The sequence below is a fragment of the Pongo pygmaeus genome, chromosome X (genome assembly GCF_028885625.2).
Source record: "Pongo pygmaeus isolate AG05252 chromosome X, NHGRI_mPonPyg2-v2.0_pri, whole genome shotgun sequence".
NCBI classification, from domain to species: Eukaryota; Metazoa; Chordata; class Mammalia; order Primates; family Hominidae; genus Pongo; species Pongo pygmaeus.
In genome coordinates this window covers 44,319,960-44,340,926 of record NC_072396.2, presented here as the reverse complement: position 1 = coordinate 44,340,926, position 20,967 = coordinate 44,319,960, and the positions used below count along the sequence as shown (strand labels likewise).

The 20,967-nt window shown below is 38.8% G+C and overlaps 1 protein-coding gene across 1 annotated transcript in view; it reads right to left on the bottom strand.

Annotated features, from left to right (window-relative positions):
• MAOA (monoamine oxidase A) overlaps window positions 1-20,967 on the bottom strand; it is an 85,737-nt gene that overhangs the window by 42,351 nt on the left and 22,419 nt on the right. Inside the window, exons 2-3 of the mRNA XM_054471664.2 lie at window positions 20,770-20,864; window positions 10,992-11,129 (exon numbers count right to left, since the gene is read on the bottom strand). Of these exons, the coding sequence (XP_054327639.1) occupies window positions 10,992-11,129; window positions 20,770-20,864 (233 nt within the window). The remainder of the gene's footprint in view (window positions 1-10,991; window positions 11,130-20,769; window positions 20,865-20,967) is intronic.

Genomic DNA, 20,967 nt, shown 5'->3' with positions numbered 1-20,967 from the left:
AAATGTTTCTGCTCCATCTATTGAGATGATCACGTGTTATTGGTCCTTCATCCTATTAATATGGTGGTGCATTACATTATTGGATTTTTGTATATTAAACTAACCTTGCATTCCTGGAATAAATCCTACTTAGTCATGGTGTATAAACCTTTTAATATATTGCTAGATTCAGTTTGCTAGTATTTTCTTGAAGATTTTTGCATCTCTATATAGGGATATTGGTTTGTAGTTTTCTTGTGATGTCCTTGGTTTTGTTATTCGGGATAATACTGGCCTCATAGGATGAATTGAGAAATCTTTCCTCCTCTTGTATTTTTTTGGAAGAGTTTATAAAGAATTGGTATTAATTCTTCTTAAAACTTTTGGTAAAATTTACCAGTAAAGCCATTTGTGTCTGGGTTTGTTTCTGTGGGAGATTTTAAATTACTAATTCAATCTCTTTTCTTATTATAGGTCTATTCAATTTTCTATTTATTCCTGAGTAGTTTTGGTAATTTGTGAACCTAAATCTCTAAAAACACTTCCTGTGATAGCATCTCTTACTCTGATCTTTACAGGTGTTATATGAAAATAGTTTCCATGGTCATAAGTCTGGGAAATCCTGGTTTGCGTTCAATAGTCTTTTTTATTGCCAGGCTTCCTAGGACTCCTAATTTGTTCATGGGTATCTTGACTATCAAAGACAGGGATAGAATATGGAGTACTTCCAAAATTTATCTGACCACCAAATGCCCTGTTTTTGCAAAGTATTTTTACGATTAATGTTGCTTAGAAAACACTTGAGAAATATTCCCCTAGGCATTCTTCACATTCTGGCTTGCACTGGCAGAAGCATGACATAACACAGGAAAATATGCAATGAAATAGAAGCTGTGACAACCAGAATGTTTATTTTCCAAATGTTACACATGGGAATACAATTTCATTTGTATCCCTTCTGGACAAAAGGGCACATCATTCCACAACACCGAGGAGAAAGGAAGGAAATTGCTTGTACATCTAGCTAAAATTGCAAGTGCATCATGGGCTTCACGCTGAGTTTCTGCCCTTAGCCCATCCTCCTCGTAACAAGACAGTGCAGTGAGAAAGTACATAAGAGCAGGTAGGGAGGGGCCAAGGGCAAAGCAGAACTTCTTGTCAGCTAAGCTGTTAAGTGAGTGCATTCACCTTGTGTATCACAGTGTCTGGGAGGATATGGCCCTGCCCCCTACTACTAGATGAAGTTACTTCAGTGATGGCTTTATAACCATGATGGCGGAGATAGGGTGATGGCATGGAATGAAAGGGTGGATGAACTAAGAGCCATTATACTCTTAGCACCATCTTCCCAGCATTTAAACATCAGAACAGTATTTTTTTTTTTTTAATCTACAGATTAGGAAAAGTCACAGATACTCAGGACTACTCGACTGGCGGATGCTCAAATAATTATGTCAATTAGTGACTGTACCCATGTGTGTGTCCCAGGGTCCACTTTTGTCACCCACTGCTGGTCTGCAAGTGTGAGCCACAGTGATTTCCTCCCATTGTCTCTGAAGCCTGATTTTTTTTTCCAGAGACATTTATCTGCTAGATATGGCTATGGAAACTAGGCTACTGTGTACTTTGGCAAATATACAAAACTAAATCTCAGCCCGAGGTTCAGCGTGTATCATTTGAGTCTTACAAATTACAGGAGAGCTGTGGGAACGAAAGGTAATAGAATAGTTTACTAATCATTCTTTTTGTTTGAAAAACCTGACATGAGAAGTCTTCTAAATGAAAACAACTCAGTTTCACAGCCTTCAGGATCAAAGCATTCACTACACTGAACTATAATTAACTCTCAAGCTTTCTGTGATTCCATCAAGAATTTTCTTCTTCTGGTTGCATAAAACCCAAACACAAAGCAAAAACTTAAATGAAGTGCTATGAAAATAGTACTGGACTGTCAAATATCAGGTATTGACATTATTATCATTATTTGTCTCTTTTTGGTTTGAAGCTCTGTGTTTGCAAAGGTTAGTAATTAACTAGGCTTTTATGCCTGTCCCTCTTTCTCTCTCACTTCTGTAGGACCTTGAACCACTCTCATTATTATAACTTTCTCTTATCTCTAAAGTAGGAATAACTGTCACTTACTAAAACTCGGTGGCCCAGTACGTTTTCAAAAGGTATCTGTTCATTTAATTTGACATAGAAATGAAAAAGGTTTGAGTCTGCAAGTGATACAGAGGGCTACATGGCCGCATCGATCCTATTAGGCAGCAGGATGAGGCAATGACAGAAAAGGTTTTCTAGCTGGCTCAACATGTGATCATGGGACAACTGAATTTCCCTTCTTCAGGAAGTGCCCAGAATGGACTAGATATGGGATTCATTGGACATTAGAGGCTGTTTAAGATTTCAACTGTTAGAAGGCTACTTTGCAAAAGTTTGAAAATTAAAGATCAATGATTGAGTCTTTTGATTGGAGTAATGTGCATGCCACTGGGGTGAGGACAGGGGTTGCTGAGAAGAAATAGGAAGGAAGTAGAAAGCAAGGAGGAAGGAGGAGATTTTAACCTCTGAGAGGCAACTGCATTTTAACCTGAAAGGTCAGAACCTCCAAGAGTTCAGTTATTATGGAGACTAGAGCAATTTCTCTTGAGGAAGCTGCTCATATAATGTTTAATTCCATTCACAAAGTTCTTTTGGCCATTAACCCAAATGCTGAGGCCCTACATGATTATGTGGGATCACAAAGTCCCTCAGCCTGAGTGTGAGAGAAATCCTTTGTGTCTGACTTAACCCCCAGTGGGAGGGTGATGCTAGGTTACTTCTCAATGAATGGTTAGAAAACAATTCCTGTAGTGAATTAGTCCCTATTAGAAATGAATGGAAGGAAGATGAGAGGGGTTCTGTTGGATGGATGGCGGTGACAGTGGCACAACAATGTGGATGTACTTAATGCTACTGAATTAACTGTACACCTAAAAATGGTGAAGATGATAAATTTTATGTTAGTGTACTTTACCATTTTTTAAGAAAAAATCTAATAATTAACTTATTTTGCTATATATTGGGTTGTCGCTGAGTAGGAACTTTATATTTTTGAAACCAAATCTGAGATGTAACCCTGAGAGTTTATAGGAAGAAGGAGCCTCTGAAAGGAGATGGCTAATGCTGACCTAGCTCTCTAAACAGTGCAAAGCTTTAAGAGGAATTCTGCCATTAAGCTCTCTGGGAACTCACAAGCAGCAAATGAAGTCTTTTCAAAGTGAGCGGGGGGGAAAAAGAATGAAAGTTACTAAAAACTATTTTTTACCAGCTATCTTCAAATATCCTTATACTGGATACTGGATAGATCAAACTGAAAATATGTAAACATTTTTAGCCTCTCTGTTTTTAAAACCTACTCAGAATTGTAATTGAGAGAAGAAAGCAATCCTTCCTGTATTACCTCATTTCTATCATCAAAACAGAATTTCTTATCATGAGCACAGGCCTGTAACCACTTGCTTGTCCTTACCTAACTGGTGTTTTTGTTTTGTTTTGTTTTTCTATCTTCTACCCTGACTTATCCAAATTAGTAATACTTGTCAAGAACCACTTTAAATCCTTTCCTTTTTTGTTATTTTTAAAATCAGGCAGGATATAATGGCATAACATAAAATACTGGCCAATACTTGGGCCATACTTTGAATAATAAGTTTACATGGATCATTTAACAAAAATAATATATAGCCAGCAATTTCAAACCATGCCTTAGACCTCCAGATTTAGTATTTTAACAAAATAATAGAATCCATCTGTGGTCTTCAGCCTGCTGAGCCTAACTGGGACACACTGGGGGCTGTTTAGTTGCCAGGTGTTCACTGAAGGCCAGAGGACCTCTCAGACTACAGCTCAGGGTGCAAGAGAGGAGAAGCCACTGTGCCACATACAGCTCCCATGTACAACCACTGTGAACTGTGAACTGTGAAATATGAACTGTGTCACATACAGCTCCCATGAACGATGACCCCCATATCCACAGGAGTCCCTGTTTCCAAAGTGGCATCTTACAACTTCAGAGCCTGTTGGGATAAAGTGATTTTTGTCATATCTTGGAGCAGTTTATTAGAAGGGTTCACAAGTTAACTTTGGAATAAAAAACAAGGTGATGTAACCCACAGAACACTGGGCTCAGAGCTGGAAAGCCACACTTTGGCTCCTACGCTTTTTGAGTTGGGAAAAATAATGCTTTTTACTCCGAGGACCATTGGGAAGCTCAAGTGAGGTAAAACATGTATAGGTACATTACAGATGGAAGGCAATATTAATAGCATGGAATCAGGAGGGACGAATTTAGGTGTTTAAAAGAAAGGAGGCAAATATACAACAAGCAACATCCCTACAAGGACTTAACACTTTCCGCTTCTTGAGTTTCCTTCTGAGAGGGGTTGAAAGTGAAAATGTATCTTTCTTTGAAGAAAAAAGAAATATCTTCTGTGAGTTAGTATGGACAAGGTACTAAAAGAAACTTAAAATGAAATGTCATGTATCCAAAAGAAATTCTATTATAAGCCATGGGTCAAATTCTATTAGAAGTGAGGGGTTATATCTGGTAAGCATTAAGACAAACTCTGTTTTCTACATGGCCTGCTGGCTAAAACCAAGTTTCTCTCTTAGCAACAACAAAATTTACTTAGTATTCCAGAACATACACATTGTGAAAAGCCTTTGATTTCAGTCGTTGGCATAGAAACCTGGAGTAAAGGGCTGTGGGAAGAATAGAACCAATACAAAAAGAAAAAAAAAAAATTCTTGCTGAGCTGTTACTGTCAGCAAAGCCTATGTTGTTTTAAATAAATCTTTATCACACCATTCTCTAAAAACAAATGGGTGGTATATATTTATAGTCTCTACTTTTATTTAGAGAGGACGTGAAAAGCAGGAAGAACGTGAGAATGCATGTAATTGTCAATTTCTCCTTTGAAGTAGCCTCTGCAAAATGCCTTGCTCCATTTCTGGCTGGGTTCTCCCTCTCCATACCCCTCACCCTACCTGCATTATGATGTGCAGGAAACTCATGGAAAGAAAAAAAAAAATAGAATCCAACATTTTCATTTTTTTCTGCAAGACATAGCACTGCAAAATTTAACAAAAGATCTCCACAACTCAATGAAACACACTCATAATGATGGAGCATCTTATTTACTAATGCAAGTAATGAATCAATCCACTTGGCATTCAGGTCCAGCTGCTTCCTTTATGCCATGCAGAAGAGATGAACTGATAAAGAGAATGTTTTATTTTATTTATTTTTAAAATTATATTTTAAATTTTTTTGTAGCAATGGGGGCCTCACTATGTTGCCCAGGCTAGTCTCAAACTCCTGGGCTCAAGCAATCCTCCTGCCTCAGCCTCTCAAAGTGCTGGGATTACAGGCATGAGCCACCGCGTCCAGCCGATAAAGAGAATGTTTTAAACATATCTAGCTACTGCTTCCTGGCTTTTTGGCTAAGATCAAGTATAAAAATATCTAGCTGACGCCATTTAAGAATCTACTTTTAAGGCTCACAATGATATGATTAATTTATGTTAATTTCACAGATCAGATATAATCTCCCCAATAAAACCATGTCAAATTCACAAAATTCATAAAAGCTGCTCACTGTAGAAACCAGTCAGGAACATATTATATAAGAATCAGGATCTACTAAACCAGAATTAGAAGAGGGATTCTATTCACAAGATCCACGAAGGATACAGGCAAAAATGTTAGCTAATATTTATTTACTGTTCTTGTTTACTTGTCTTCTCTCTTTAGATTAGAAGGACCATGAGAGCAGAAATTTTGATCATTTGTTCACCACTCTATCTGCAGCCTGGAACAATATCTGGTACAGAGTAGATTTTGTTCTGTAAATACTTATATATTTATCAAATACATAAATATAAATATTAAGCAATGAGTGAATTTAGCATGTCGATGTGAATCCTCTATGAACGTAGTAGATAGGCATAGTCTCAGAAAAGGAAGGGATCAGGTAGAGGAAACACCACTAAGGTGTATCCTCAGTATTCATCTGAGAGGCTCAGGCTTGGAACTATATACTGTCTTGTTAAAACTTGCACTGTAAACACAATCTAACAAAGGTAACGAGTAGTTCCTTGGTGAATAGTAAAAACCATCCTGGAGTAAGCTGAGACTAGATGTGCCACAGACTGTTGACAGTGTTTAAACAATTTAAACATTCTTTAAGGTTTCGCATTGGAAAAATTTAAGAGCTGAAGCAATCAGGGCCACAAAGATTATTGATTGGTTTATCTAGAAAATGGCAATCTTCCTCTTCTGTTTATTTACAGAAACGAATATTGACTGTATTAGATTATGAAAGCTGAAGTTGTCAAAAAGCAATGCAGAAAATGTCACAAAGACAATTTGCATTATTAACCCAATACACTATCACATTGGGGAAACACCCACTTTTCCCCTAGAAGTGGAGAAAAACAGTGAGAGTTAAGATATTTTAAAATAAGTAGAGTTACTTTTAGTATACAATTTATTAACCATCTTATCTGGAATATTGAATTAAATATCTTCCTGCTTTTCCCTAATATAGTTTCCTGATAATCATAAAAACATCTACTACAATGAGTACTTCTCATTCCAGAAATGATATGATGTATTGGAAAACACTAGCAAAAAGGCACTCATTCAGATCAAATAAACTAAACTTTAACCAACCCACTACTTTTTTGCCTTCACATTGCTGTCTGCCTTGGGTGAAAATATGTATTCTCTGAAAGGTTAAAGTATGTGAGAGGATGGCTTAATGATATGTATTTCTATTTTTCATCTTTTCATTTGATGAGATTAAGTATTCAATGAAAAGAATGATGCTTACCATCTTAAATGTGTAGCTATTTGAAAATAAGTACTAAAATTCAAAATAGAGCTTCAATCTTTGTTTTCTGACAGTTAAATGGCTGTTTTCCAGTTACTGCATCCATCAAACAATAACTAAGGCACAGTGCTTGTATCACAGCAGGTAGTTAACACTGCTCTTTCTGGCTTCCAGGCCAAAAGATTGAGCAAAATGGTCAACAGCACTGCATATGAGGACACAATGAAGGACACAGGATGACCCACCAGAAGAGAGCTGCCAGAAAGAGCCAGGACAAGCACACACTGTAAGGCAGCTTCCTGGAGTCCATAGTCCCTGACAGTAGAATCTGGACTAGCAAGAGACAGCATAAAGTCAAAAGACCTTAATCTGAATTCCCTTACTCTCTTAGGCAGGTTACTGGGCCTCTGAACTTCAGACTCTTTCTGTGAAATGGCACAATAACCCCTAACTTAGGATCCATGTGAGGGTTAAGATAATGGAGGTGAAGGCCCTGGCACAGGGCCTGGAACACACTGGGAGCTCAGTAGGGAGCGTGGTCATTATTATTACTATGGGAGTGGTACTGACCTTGAGGGATCAACCACAGCGGCTGTGATTTAAAGGTGCCATTTGTTGTCCAAAGTGTAGGCACGGTATGTGTTTTAGCACACACCTGCCACGTGCTGCATATGCAATAATTATGGTCTAATATTACCATTGTGTTGATGTCCATGGCCATGCAATGGCAAAGATCCAGAGGTTAACAATGCCTTGCATTCTTGTTTGTTTGGTTGTTTTTTGTTCTTTTTCTTTTTTTTTTTTTGAGACAGAGTCTCACTCTGTTGCCCAGGCTGGAGTGCAGTGGCGTGATCTTGGCTCACTGCAACCTCCACCTCCCAGGTTCACACCATTGTCCTGCCTCAGCCTTCCGAGTAACTGGTAGCTGGGACTACAGGCACCTGCCAGCACACCTGGCTAATTTTTTGTATTTTTAGTGGAGATGAAGTTTCACCGTGTTAGCCAGGATGGTCTCGATCTCCTGACCTCATGATCTGCCCGCCTCAGCCTCCCAAAGTGCTGGGATTACAGGCATGAGCCACCACGCCTGGCCTCTTTTTTTGTTTTTATTTTATTTTCTGCCTTACATTCTTGAAAGCAGCCTCAGGCTACCAAGTCCAATGCCATGGCAAGATACCTTTGTCCAGTAGGTTATGCAATAGTGCAGCCATATTTGTATTTTTGTGAAAGAAAAATATGGTAGAGTTGAGCAGTTCTCCCCTCCAGAAAGCTGAAGTTGTTTTTTCTTTAGGAACAGGACTATCGGGGTAGTGTGGACCTAACCTTACAGTGGGACTCAGCAGCAGCAACAAAATCAAAAAAGGGACCCTGGATGCTACTCTTAACATTTCTCTTTTCTTACTTAGGCACCTAATGTAACATGCATCATCTCCTTAAGTCTTTCCATTAGTTCATCCTCTATTAAAGCTTGCAGCAGGACCACCTTCTTAAAGTACGGAACAATTACACCTGGATTTCTAGAAAGCAGGGTTCCCAGTAAAGCCCAGAAAATTTCAGAGACATCAGAAAGTCTGACACTTAAGATACGTAATTTGTAAGGTCCTGTTAGGAAGATTGGACAGCATGTCACGATCTGTTGATCACTTTCAGGCAAAGTCAAAATTCTCAAACAGAACTTTATCATTTTAACCCCTCCATGCCTCCATCAAGAACAATGAGGAGCTAAATTACTTACAAAAGCTGCCTATGGGTGCCACTTTCAAACTATCACCTTAGCACCATGTTTTACTTTTTTTATTTTTTATTTTTATTTTTGGGATAGGGTATTGCTCTGTTGCCCAAGTTGAAGTGCAGTGGCATGATCATGGCTCACTGTAACCTCGACCTCCTGGGCTCAAGCCATCCTCTTGCCTCAGCCTCCCAAATAGCTGGGACTACAGGACGTGCACCACCATGCCCAGCTAATTTTTTTATTTTTCATTGATAAGAGGTCTCACTATGTTGCCCAGGCTGGTCTAGAACTCCTGGTCTCAGATGATCCTCCCACCTTGGCCTCCCAAAGGGCTGGGATTACAGATGTGAGCCACCACACCCAGCCCAATATCAAGTTTTAGACTGGGCGTGGCTAGGAGACTAGCAGGTACCTAGCTTGAGGACATACTTGTAAATTTCCAGTTTTTTCCATTTTTTCCCAGTTTTTAAAATGTACATAAAAGGAACATGAAACCAGAAGAAGAGTAAGAAAGTAGAAAAAAAAGTGGTCTTTCAATGACTGCATCTCCTCATCATATGACCCAGGCTTCAGTGATATTGACAGTGAGATACCTTACTATAGATGTGTGTGAGGACAAACAAACATTGGAGGTCCAGCACATCTCCATTCAGAGTCCTCAGTTTCATTTTCTAGGCCATATATTGGGATAATGAAGAGCATGCACTCAGGGGTTAGGTAGACTGTTAGTAGTTTTATAGCCTTGTCAAGTCACTTTAACCTCTTTGAACTTCTGGTTTCTCATATGTAAAATGGGGATGATAATGCCTGCCTAGCAGGGTGGATGTAAGGATTTAATGAGTTCATGCATAAAAAGCTTTTAGTTGTTGTTTATTGTTAGCCTCCAGGCAAACTAAAAACCTCTCAGCCTCTGAATCTTATCAGCATGAATCTGCTCAGATTCCAAGATAATCATCACACTCATTTGCTTCCCAGTTGGAGTGGAGAGTGAATTTACATGGCTGTTTAATTAGTAGTTGAGTGCAAAGGGTTTGGTCTCTCTCCCTATATTAAATGTGAGAATACAGGTAAAAGTGCTTAATAAATGTTAGCAGCTATTATTCTCACTGTTGTTATTACTTACTAGTCCATGGAAACACTATGCAGTGCAGAAAAGAGAAAATGAGGAAGCAAAGGGGTTTTTCCTTTTTGATCACGGCCTGTTGTAGCCAGAGTTCCTAAATACTTTGTGAAATTTTTTATACCTTCTTCATTCCTCCCTTGACCTCTGAACCCACAGTTTTTCTAAAGACTACTGATTTTCAAGTCCAACAGAGCTTAAAGGTAAAAAGAAAAGAAAAGAATAAAAAGACTACTGATTTGCTTTTTCACATCTGTCACCACCAGACTATCCCAAGTATCTCAAACCACGTGGCTATCAGAGTTTACAAAGGTTTCTGGTCTCTCCTGATTGGTTATCAGTGTACATATGTCACAAGTATCCTCAACTCCCAGGACACACTCAAAGCCCTGTAGCCTCCGGACCCACAGTTATTGCCCGAGGTGAAGTAGGGGAAGGGATGTATTTGTTGAGAAGTGATGTGGTTTTTGGTGTGGGAATCCTGACATTAGAATGAGTAAATGACCCCTTCCTCAGTGACACTAGCTCTAGGAAGTAGGCTGCAATGTCAGATGGGAACTTTGATTTCTCAAGGCATGTTTCCAGACTCCAGCCACTCCATGTTTGGCTTCAGTGAGAAAGAATAACATTGGCAACAGCTGTGGATATCAGTGGCTAGAGTTTAAACAATCTCTTGTTTAAACAGTAGGAAACTGCACAAACAAGCTAGACTTCCCAAGAGTGAAGGCCAGGTACAGAGGAAATAAAGCATTCCAAATAATGCCAGGTAAGAATGAGGATGAATAACCAGTTCAAAGGCTAAAGAAGTGGCCTCAAACTCTTGTGTTCCTTGGGGCTCTAGAGTTGCTTCCTAGGTTGCTCAGGGATTCCCTGTAGCTGGGGGAGGGGAGTGTGTGTGTGTGTGTGTGTGTGTGTGTGTGTGTGTACATGTCTGTTGCAGGCACCTGCCGCCCCCACCCCTGTGGCCTTCAAATGCATTAGGAGGGAACCCAGAGCCTCCCATTCCTACTCTCCGGGAGTGAGGATAGCTTGTGAGGGCCACTGAGGGTGACAGGGAGGAAGGTCAAGCTGAGTCATAATATCCTGCAGTGATTCCAGGAGACTTTAGCAATTTTTTTCAAAAGAAAAAGAAAAAAGAAAACAAGAAAAGAAAGGCAAATGCTACTTCAAAGTTAAGAGCCTACTTTTACAATTGCTTTGAAAGAAAAATAACTAAAAACAAACCAAACGTTTTCTCAAATAAAATGTTTCCCTATCAGTCACTTGGGTGAAAAGTCAGCCTTACCTTGACATATTGAACGAGACGCTCACTGACATTCACTTTGTAAGTCTCTATGCCCAGCTCCTTAGACAAGCGTAAGATTCTGTTTTGGGTTGGTCCCACATAAGCTCCACCAACATCTACGTAATCAACATGCTCATTCTGCAAAAAGAGAAAAATTGGTCAGAGGACTTTAGTTAAAACTTGGAAAAATGTGTCTTGTAAAAAAATAACCGCATTTATTTTTTTAAAAGTTAATTGTGCCTTACGTCTCCCCTATAAAGAGCAACTGAAAATGGCAATCTTTCCTTGTCCACTCAAGAACTGGGGCACAATCCTGTCTAACACTCATCACTAAGCACCATCATTTGGTAAAGCTATTGGTAAGGCCAATTCAGCAATACAATGCATAAAAGATAAAGAACACTGTAGTATATTCTGCCAGTTTAGATCCTTTACGAAACATTTAAATTATTATGTGAGCTTCTGTCTGGTGTTATTGCTGGAGAAGCCACCCAAAGCCTAATTCCCTAATTTCCACCAGGTGAAATCTTAAATCAGTCCACACTGATGGCTCTAGATGCTATTTTAAAACACTTCCAGGAAAGAATGTGTCATAGGAAAAGAATACAAGAAGGTATAAAAAGATTCACATATCACTAAATTATTTACAAATATGCAAACCCTCTATCATAAACTAAAATTGTTTACTTCCTCCCTCATAAATACAGTTCTCCATGCTTTTCAGCTGTTTTTATTAATTGGCAAGTCCCAATGATTTAATCAATAATTGAATATTGGTGGGCTGCAACCCCTCCGTGGTTTTTCTTTTTTAATAAAGGGTCTGTGTCTATTTCGTTGTGTATACCAGTTCTCAAGCATGTTGTCATTCATTTTTTCCTTGTTTGCCTGATTATTTTTTATTGAATGCCACTCATTGCACTTGAAAACATGTAGAAATCATTTGAATCCTAGGAAGATGATATCTTTCTCAGAAAGGATTTATGTTTGCTTCTGCCCACAGCCTGGGACTCTCACAGTACCAGATAACTTTATTTCATTTTCAGTACCTGAGAGGATTTGAAGCTGGGCCGAAATGCACATTTGGCCTAGTTTTCTTGCCATTCACCCTTGGTCCTTAGATGCAGCCCAACCCACAGCACAAGGAGTTGACAAACACTCCCCCAGAAATCAGTACACACTTCATGGGGCTCTGGACTTGACCTGTCACCCTAGCTTTGCACTAGGTCCAAAGCACTGCTCAGCCTTCAGGAGCTTCTTCAGTGGTCAGCAACTCCCCCTGCCACCCAGGGAAAAGTAGGTTAATCCTTTCCAGATGTTGGCCCAGTGATTCTTCACTATCTTGTTAGCTTGCTGGCTCTTTAATGCTTTAAAGATGTGTGTGTGTGTGTGTGTGTGTGTGTGTGTGTGTGTGTGTGTGTGTCTATACAGTGCAACTTGTCTAGCCTCTTTGTATTTTGTTATAATTTACCTAATCTGCTATTTCCAGAAAATTGTCTAGTATTATTCAACATTTCCTTCCTGGAGCTACCCAACGTGATATTATCTTTCTGTTGGAGGATATGCTTTGCTAACATTTTGTTTAGAATTTTTATATCTATGTTTATAAGCAATATTGAGACTGGTCTATGATTCTCCTTTCTTCTACTGCCTGGTCTGTTTTTTGCATTAGAGTACTGCTAATCTCCTTAGTTAGTGATCATACTTTTTTCTATTCTCTAGAAAGGTTTGTACGTAAATAAAGTGATCCATTCTTTGAACATTACATAGAACATACCTGTAGAACTATCTAGGCTTGGTGATTTTTTTAGGGAAAATCTTAAACTAGACATTTAATTTATTTTTAGGTTAAAGCACTACCCATCTTTTCTATTTCCAGACTAATCAGTGTTAACTTTGACGAATTATATTTTTCTCATAATATGTACATTTCATATATGTTTCAAAACTGTTGGTTTAATGTTCATAGCATCTTCTTTTCATTTAATTATTCTTTATTAGCATCAGTAATTATATCTTCATTTTCATCTTTTTTATTATTTTTTTTGAGACAGGGTCTTACTCTATCAGCCAGGCTGGAGTACAATGGCATGATCATGGCTCACTGCAGCCTCGACTTTCCTGGGCTCTATGAATTCTCCCACCTCAGCCTCCTGAGTAGCTGGGATCACAGGCATGTGCCACCATACTCAGCTAATTTTTGTATTTTTTGTAGAGTTAGAGTTGCTCAGGCAGATCCCGAGCTCCTAAGCTCAAGCAATACACCTGCCTTAGCCTCCCAAAGTGCTGGGATTACAGGCGTGAGCCCCACATCTGGCTCTCATCTCTTATTTATTTGGGCTGTTTCTTTTTCTGGAAAAATCTTATCAGACACTTCTTGTGTATCTTTAATAGGTCTCTTCAAAGAATCAACTTTTATTTTATTGATCCTCTTTGTTGGGTGTCTATTTTCTATATCATTGATTTATGCCCTTTTTACCCCTTCTTTGGATTTATTTTGCTCTTAATTTTCTAACTCTTTGCATGATTAGCTTATTCATATATAGCCTTTTTCTTTTCTAATGGAAGAATTTAGACTATACATCTTCTAAGTATTGCTTTAGCTGCATCCACGACTTTATATTTTCCATTATTTTGCAGCTGTAAGTATTGTCACAAAGAAAAGGAAAAAAAACAAGCCTATTTTTATTTATGTTTTCCATCTGAATTTACGCTATCCATATGATATGAAAAACCTTGGGCAGAAAATTTAAAGTGTCAAGGAGGGTGGTAGAAGTAGACTTAAGTCCTTTTCCCCTAGGCCTCAAATAATTTACACACAGATAAAGTTCCATGGAAAATTAGCAACCAACGGCCAAAAGTTACAAAACATACGTGCAAACAAGGCACCAAAAGAAAATAAGCAGAAAAAATAATCCAGAAAGATTTTGTAATAGTTGAATTATACACAGAATCTAAAAGTACTATGCAATATATTTTAAATAAAATAAGTCATTAAAACTAGGAGCAGGGGAAAAGAAACTGAAAATATTATCAAGTAGATTAAAAAATAACTGCTAGTAATAAAAATGTACTAATTAAAATTTTAAAAACTCCGTGAATGGATTAAACAGTATATTTGACATAGTTAAAGAGTGAGTAAACTGCTAGATCTGAATAAATTATCTAAAATGCAGTTCAAAGATAAAGAATTGGAAAATATGTTGAGGAGGTAGTTAAGACATGGAAAATGTTGTCAAAATATTAAGTAGTATAAAAAAATAGTGGCTGAGGATTTACCAGCATTGTTGGAAGATAAGAAACCCAAGAGGTCCAAAGAATGATAAATAAAAAAGAATTTCTCACCCAGACACAGAGAAACTGCAGTATACCAAAGAAAAGAGCTCCTAAAAGCAATTCTTTTTCAGAAAACAAAAGAGGCAAATCATACATACTCTGAAAAAAATCAAAAATTAGACTTATGAGTGACTCTTCAACAATAAAAATACAAGCCAGAAGATAGGGGAATAATATCTTTGCTGTTCTGAGAGAAAAAAAAGAGGAAGAGAAATTCTAAGTAGAATTTGTTACCTGTTAGAACTATGTTTTTGTCAAGCTGACAAATGTTCAGAGTTTAGGACCCAGATTGGAGGAAAGGGTGTGTTTCAAGTAGAATGAAAATGGTTACAAATAAAAGGTCTGAGATTCAAGAACAGACAGTGAACAAAGATATTGGCAAAACTTTAAAGAAAATTAAGCAACATCAACAATAGAATAAAACAAAATTAATAATGTCTGAGAAACATACAAACTTGAAATACTTTTATAGTTTACAGATTGGAAGAAGGGTGCTCACAACTGAAGCATGAAAGCTTTTGTATTTTTTAGTAGAAAGATAGTATATTGATAAACTTTAGACTACATTGAGTGTTAATATAGTTAGAAAAATTGTCTGAAAAACATTGGTCTGACTATATAACTTCCAAACAAGTAGAAGAAAAAACTTAAAAAGAAAACAAAAAGAAGAAAACCATTAACCCAAAAGAGGGAAAGAAAGAAACCAAGAGGAAAACTGTTAAAGTAGGACAAATGGAAAGCCATAATATAATAAAGTTAAAACATTTAAAAAAGAAATCATAACAAATACTGATGGACCAAGTTTGTCAATTAACTCCACTAAAAATGCAAAAATTAGTTGGGTGTGGTGGCAGGCGCCTGTGATCCCAGCTACTGGGGAGGCTGAGGCAGGAGAACAGCTTGAACCCAGGAGGCGGAGGTTGCAGCGAGCTGAGATTACGCCACTGCACTCCAGCCTGGGCAACACAGCGAGACTCCGTCTCAAAAAAAAAAAAAAAAAAATTAAAAATCCTGTACCCCCTGAATCTAAAATTTAAAAAAAGGAAAAAAAGTCAGAATAAAGAAAACTCTGAAAGATAAAGAGATATACAAATACTAATGTAAGCTGTTATAACTATATTAATATCAAAGAAAACCTTAAACAAAATAAATCTCAGTGAAATAAGTGTCACTACGTAATGCTAAAAGATCCAGAAGGCTAACCAAGTTTAAACTTGCATAAACTGAGTAATATAGCTTCAAAATGTAAGCAACATTTGACAGGAACCAAAGATAAGTGCCCAGTAGAACAGAGAATTTTTAACATACTTTTAAAAGTGAATAATAGATTAAGCAAACAAAAAAGAAGGAGCACAATTAAGCTTATTCTAGTGGACATATATAAAACTGCATATAGTTTTTAGAGACTACATGTTCTTTTCAAGCAGAAATTAGAAGATCTTTGAATATTAACCATGTGCTTGCTAGGTTATAAAGTGAGCCTCAAGGATTGTTACCATAAAACAACATTCTTTGACCACAATGCAGTGATGACGAAAAATAACTGAAAAACATTCCAGCTGTAGAAATTAAAACACACCAGCCTGGCCAGTGTGGTGAAAACCTGTCTCTACCGAAAATACAAAAATTAGCCGGGCATGGTAGCATGAGCCTGTAATCCCATCTACTCAGGAGGCTGAGGCGGGAGAATTGCTGGAACCCAGGAGACAGAGGTTGCAGTGAGGTGAGATCGTCCTACTGCACTCCAGCCTGGGCGACAGAGTGAGACTCCGTCTCGAAAAAAAAAAAGCAAAAACTCCTAGCAACATGGATCTAAAGACTGTAATACAGAAGTCTGCTGGTATATTCAAGAAATAGCAAGGAGGCCAAAGTGGCCGGAACAATGTGAGCAAGGAAAAAAATTGAAGATGAGGTTACAGAGGTTATTGGCAGAGCAGGTCACGTAAAGCCTCACAGGACATTGTAAGGACATAGGCTTTGGCTGTCAGTGAGAAGAGGAGCCCTTGGAAGGTCTTGAGCAGGGAAATGCTAAAATCTGACTTATATTTGAAAGGCTCACTCTCACTGATGCACTAAGAAAGAACAGAATGTAGGGGGCAGGAGTAAAAGCAGGAAAATCAGGAGCCTACTGTAGTAATCTGGCCTAGAGATATAATGGTGGCTCCCACCAGGAGATAGCGGTGGAAGTGGTGGGAAGCGTTGAATTCTGGATATGTTTTGAAGGCAGGGCCAACAGAATTTCCTGACAAAACAAATGAGGGTCTGGTAGTGTTGAGCATGACTCTGAGTTTTTTCAAAGTTGCCATCTTCTAACATGGGCAGCTGGAATAGCGGCCTTGAGGAAGATCAGAAGTCTAGTGTTGGATGTGTTATGTTTGAGATGTCTATGCAACATCCAGGAGATCTACAAATTTCTAACTTCCATGTCAGATGAGCACAGCCTATTGTATTCAGCATTTTACTTATTTCAATGAGGAGTTAGGGTTTCCATTCTGCCATAATACCAGAAATGAAGTGTTTCTGTGACTTCTTTAATGTGCCCTCATATGATGTTTATTCTCTCTTTTAGTAACCATCAGTGCTGTCCTTCAAACCTCTTCTAATCTCCAACATCCATTTTAAGATATAAAGAACAAAACTGGAATCAGTACTCCAATAAATTTCTGGGCTTTAACAAAGACAGCAAGGGGACTCCTGGGAGTTTCCAAACATGATGTCTTTAGAACGCTGACACTATCTTTAAAGCAAATAATCCTAAATGAAGCAGTAAAAAGAGTGAGGCATTTTGCAGAATGTTCCTTTACAAAGTAAGAACATTCTAAATGAGGTGCCTCAAATTCAGCATGAAGACACTAGAAGCGGTAACACTGTATTCTACTATGTTGCACCTCAGTCTTTGGGGTCTTGATTTAGATCTCACTACTCAGCCTTTGAAGAGGCCACAGACATGCAACAATATTGGAAACAAATACACCAACCCTGTGGCAGCCCTGCAGGCATTTCAACTTTATTAATTTGACTCTGAAGAATCATGGATGAATCACATTAGGAAAAATGGGGAAGTTCTGAACTAATGGAAGACGCATCTGAACAGCTTGCCAGGTAATACCAAATTTGACATTCTGGTACTCAGAAATCCATAGTAGCTTTTATGGCATCTCCTCCCAAAATTATCCTAATTGATTATGTTATTAGAAGCAATTTTAAAAATATTTGCTTCAGTTTCTTATTAAATACAATTTTCATGCCTGTTTCCTTTTTTAAAATTTTTAATTTTTTGAATCAGGGTTTCACTCCTGTCACCCAGACTGGAGTGCAATGGTGCAATCTCGGCTCACTGCAATCTCTGCCTTTCGGGCTCAAGTGATTCTCCTACCTCAGCCTCCCAAGCAGCTGTGACTACAGGTGTACACCACTGCACCTGGCTACTTTTTGTATTTTCAGTAGAGATGGGGTTTCACCATGTTGCCCAGGCTGTTCTCAAACTCCCAAGCTCAAGTGATCCACCTGCCTTGGCCTCCCAAAGTGCTGGGATTACAGGTGTGAGCCACCATGCCCAGCCTCCATGCCTGTTTCTTAAAGCCCTCTTTTTCTCCTTCTCATCATTTGGAGTATAAATGCTAAGTCCTAATTTCCAAGCATTTCGGAGATTCCTTTCTCACATTGCTAAGGGGGGTGTAATATCATGCTGAATAGACAATAACGGTTCCTGTGTGGTGCTGACATATATAAATGACACAGCATGGCAAAGTAATTGGGGCCAATAACACAGATGGGGACAAGTATGTTGGAATTCTCATTTCCCTTATACAAAGAAACTTGTTCTTAACTGAAAATCCGCAACATGACTGATGCTCCTGTTTAATAACCAAAAGGTTTTAGAGATAAGAAAAATAGGGCTAAGGGACAACTCAATAACTATCTCCAAAATGAAGGAATATTTTTCAGAAAATGACAGAAGAATCATATCTAATAAAGGCATACAGGCAGAAGATGCAACTCTTCATTTGTACTATAACACGCTGCCTTCAATTAGAATTTGAAGATGGAAGGGAGTTTCTTCAAGGACATTTAGATAGTATCTTATTACACAGATGAGAAAACTGAGAGGTAAAGTGCTAATAGGACTTATCCAAGACATCATGTCAAGTCAGTACAGAGGCTAGAATCCCAGTCTCCTCACTCCCAGACCAATAGCTTCCCAGTGGACTACATCTAAGGGAGCACTCAGAAAATTTAATCCGGATTGGCATTAATTTAAGGCAAGCAAGAAAACAAATGCCATAGAGTAGCACTTCTATAGTGTTCCCTGGAGATGTTGTCAAAATGCAGATCCAGATTCAGCAGTTCTGAGACAGGGCCTGATATTCTGCATTTCTATCAAAATCCCAGTTGATTCTGGGGCTACTGACCCACAGACAACACTTTGCATAGCAAGGCTGTACAGCACCCTTAGAGCTGAGCAAAGCAGAAATAGGCCTAGATACATCCCTGTATCTAAAAAGGTAGGAAGCAAATGACAGAAGGGTAGCATGGTACAATGTGGCTGAAATCGCTGCTATGAAATCCTAATTCAAATGTTGTCTGTAGGCTACTCCAATACCCATTGATATTTCCTCTCCCATGCCTGCTTCTATTATGTAGCCTAGTATTGTGAAATACTTACTTTCCCAGGATCCCTGACAGCTGAGGGTAGTCATGTGACTCAACTCTAGCCAATGAGACTAAAGCAAATGTCTGCTGGGGTCTTTTGGCGAAGGAAAAGCTTAGTTGCAGATAAGGCTAGTGCCACCCTTTCACTCTCCTTTCAGCCTTGAATGAGAACTTGATGCTTAGAATCTCAGCATCCATCTTGTTACCACAAGACAATAAGCTTACATACAAAGAATATCAGAGCAGGGCTGGGTGCGGTGGCTCATGCCTGTTATCCCAGCACTTTGGGAGGCTTCAAGGCCAGTGGATCACCTGAGGTCAGGAGTTCGCAACCAGCCTGGCCAACATGGTAGAACCCAGTCTCTACTAAAAATACAAAATTGGCTGGCGTGGTGGGGGGTGCCTGTATTCCCAGCTACTCTGGAGGCTGAGACAGGAGAATCACTTGAACCCGGGAGACGGAGGTTGCAGTGAGCCAAAATCACACCATTGCACTCCAGCCTGGGCGACAAGAGCAAAACACCGTCTCAAAAAAAAAAAAAAAAGAAAAAGAAAAGAAAGAATATCAGAGCAGAAAGAAGAGCAAAAAGCAAGAGCACCAGCCTGGACTATCTACCACCAGACTTCTGTGAAATAATCAAATGTTTGCATTGCTTACGCCATTCTGTTATTAGTCTAACTGAAGCATCTTCTAGTTAGATAGATGCTTCCTCTCTTTCCAGTCACTTCAACAGTCTAGTTTTGTCTTTACTCTCAATCCCTAGTCTTTAACACTCTATTTGTGTACTCTAGCAAAGGGGCTCATTAATTAATGAACTTCTAACTGTCAAATGCGAGGGTTTTTGTTGTTTTGTTTTGCCTTCATACCGTGTCAGTTGACTGTTGAGCACCCCTTCCTCTTTCGTCCACTGACTTACCCATTGCTGGTCTAGTCTGGTCCTCCTCTTCTGCCTCTAGTACTTCTCTCTGGCTCTTCTCCCTTTCTCCCCCACTTTTATGTGCAAAAACTTCCATCTTTGCCCCTATTTCCTTCCCACTCTTCATTGTCTCCCTACGTACTTTCATCAGTACCCACAGAGTCAACCACCTGCAACCATTCCCTTAATAGTAGTAAATAATAGCATGCATTTTTTCCAGAATGGTGATGTAAGCCCAAGTATAAAAAAAGCAGTGATGTAGCAAGAACTGGGCTTCCTTCTTATATATAGCCAGACGCGACCTGAGGAGTATCTCTGGCAGCAGCATACTTCTTAGGGAACAACGGCCAAGGGAAAAGTTATGCAAAAATACGCTATATTTGTTCCTGCTTACTGCAGCCACCACATTTCTTTTTTTGTTTGTTTTTGGTTTTTTGGGTTTTTGCCACCACATTTCTATTAAGTTGTGTGTCATTGGATAAATAAGGAATCTAAGTGTGTGTGTGTGTGTGTGTGTGTCTGTGTCTGTGTGTATTGTGGGTGTATAGTCACTTCCAGTACAGCCAAACTATCACCCCATCTGCGATACTACACACTTCATTTACGTCTCTAATATGGAAATTGTGACACTGTATTGAAGTTATTTGCTCATGTTTGTTGAATTCACTCCACTGAAAGTCAGAAGCTGTCAGTCTTCCGTGTGTACATGTTAAAGAGAATGGACGCTTATTTGATGGGAGTACTTTAGGGCTATGGAGGACAAACGGCTTAACTGCATGAACTCTTAAAACCTCCTCTAGCCCTGTGATTTCCAGTGGTGCCACTTGTAGTTTGAGTGAGATATTACATTACATGTAAGTATTAAAATCACTTACCCTTATAGTATATGTTCTTCCTCCAACCCTGTCCCGAGCTTCTAAAACCAAAACACTAACACCATATTCAGTCAAGAGTTTGGCAGCAGATAGTCCTACAGGAAAAACAAAAGAGAGCAACGTAACATTCAAATGCTTAAAATCCAAGATTTAACCAGGTCTACACATCAAATAAATGCAGGGTATCATATACAATCC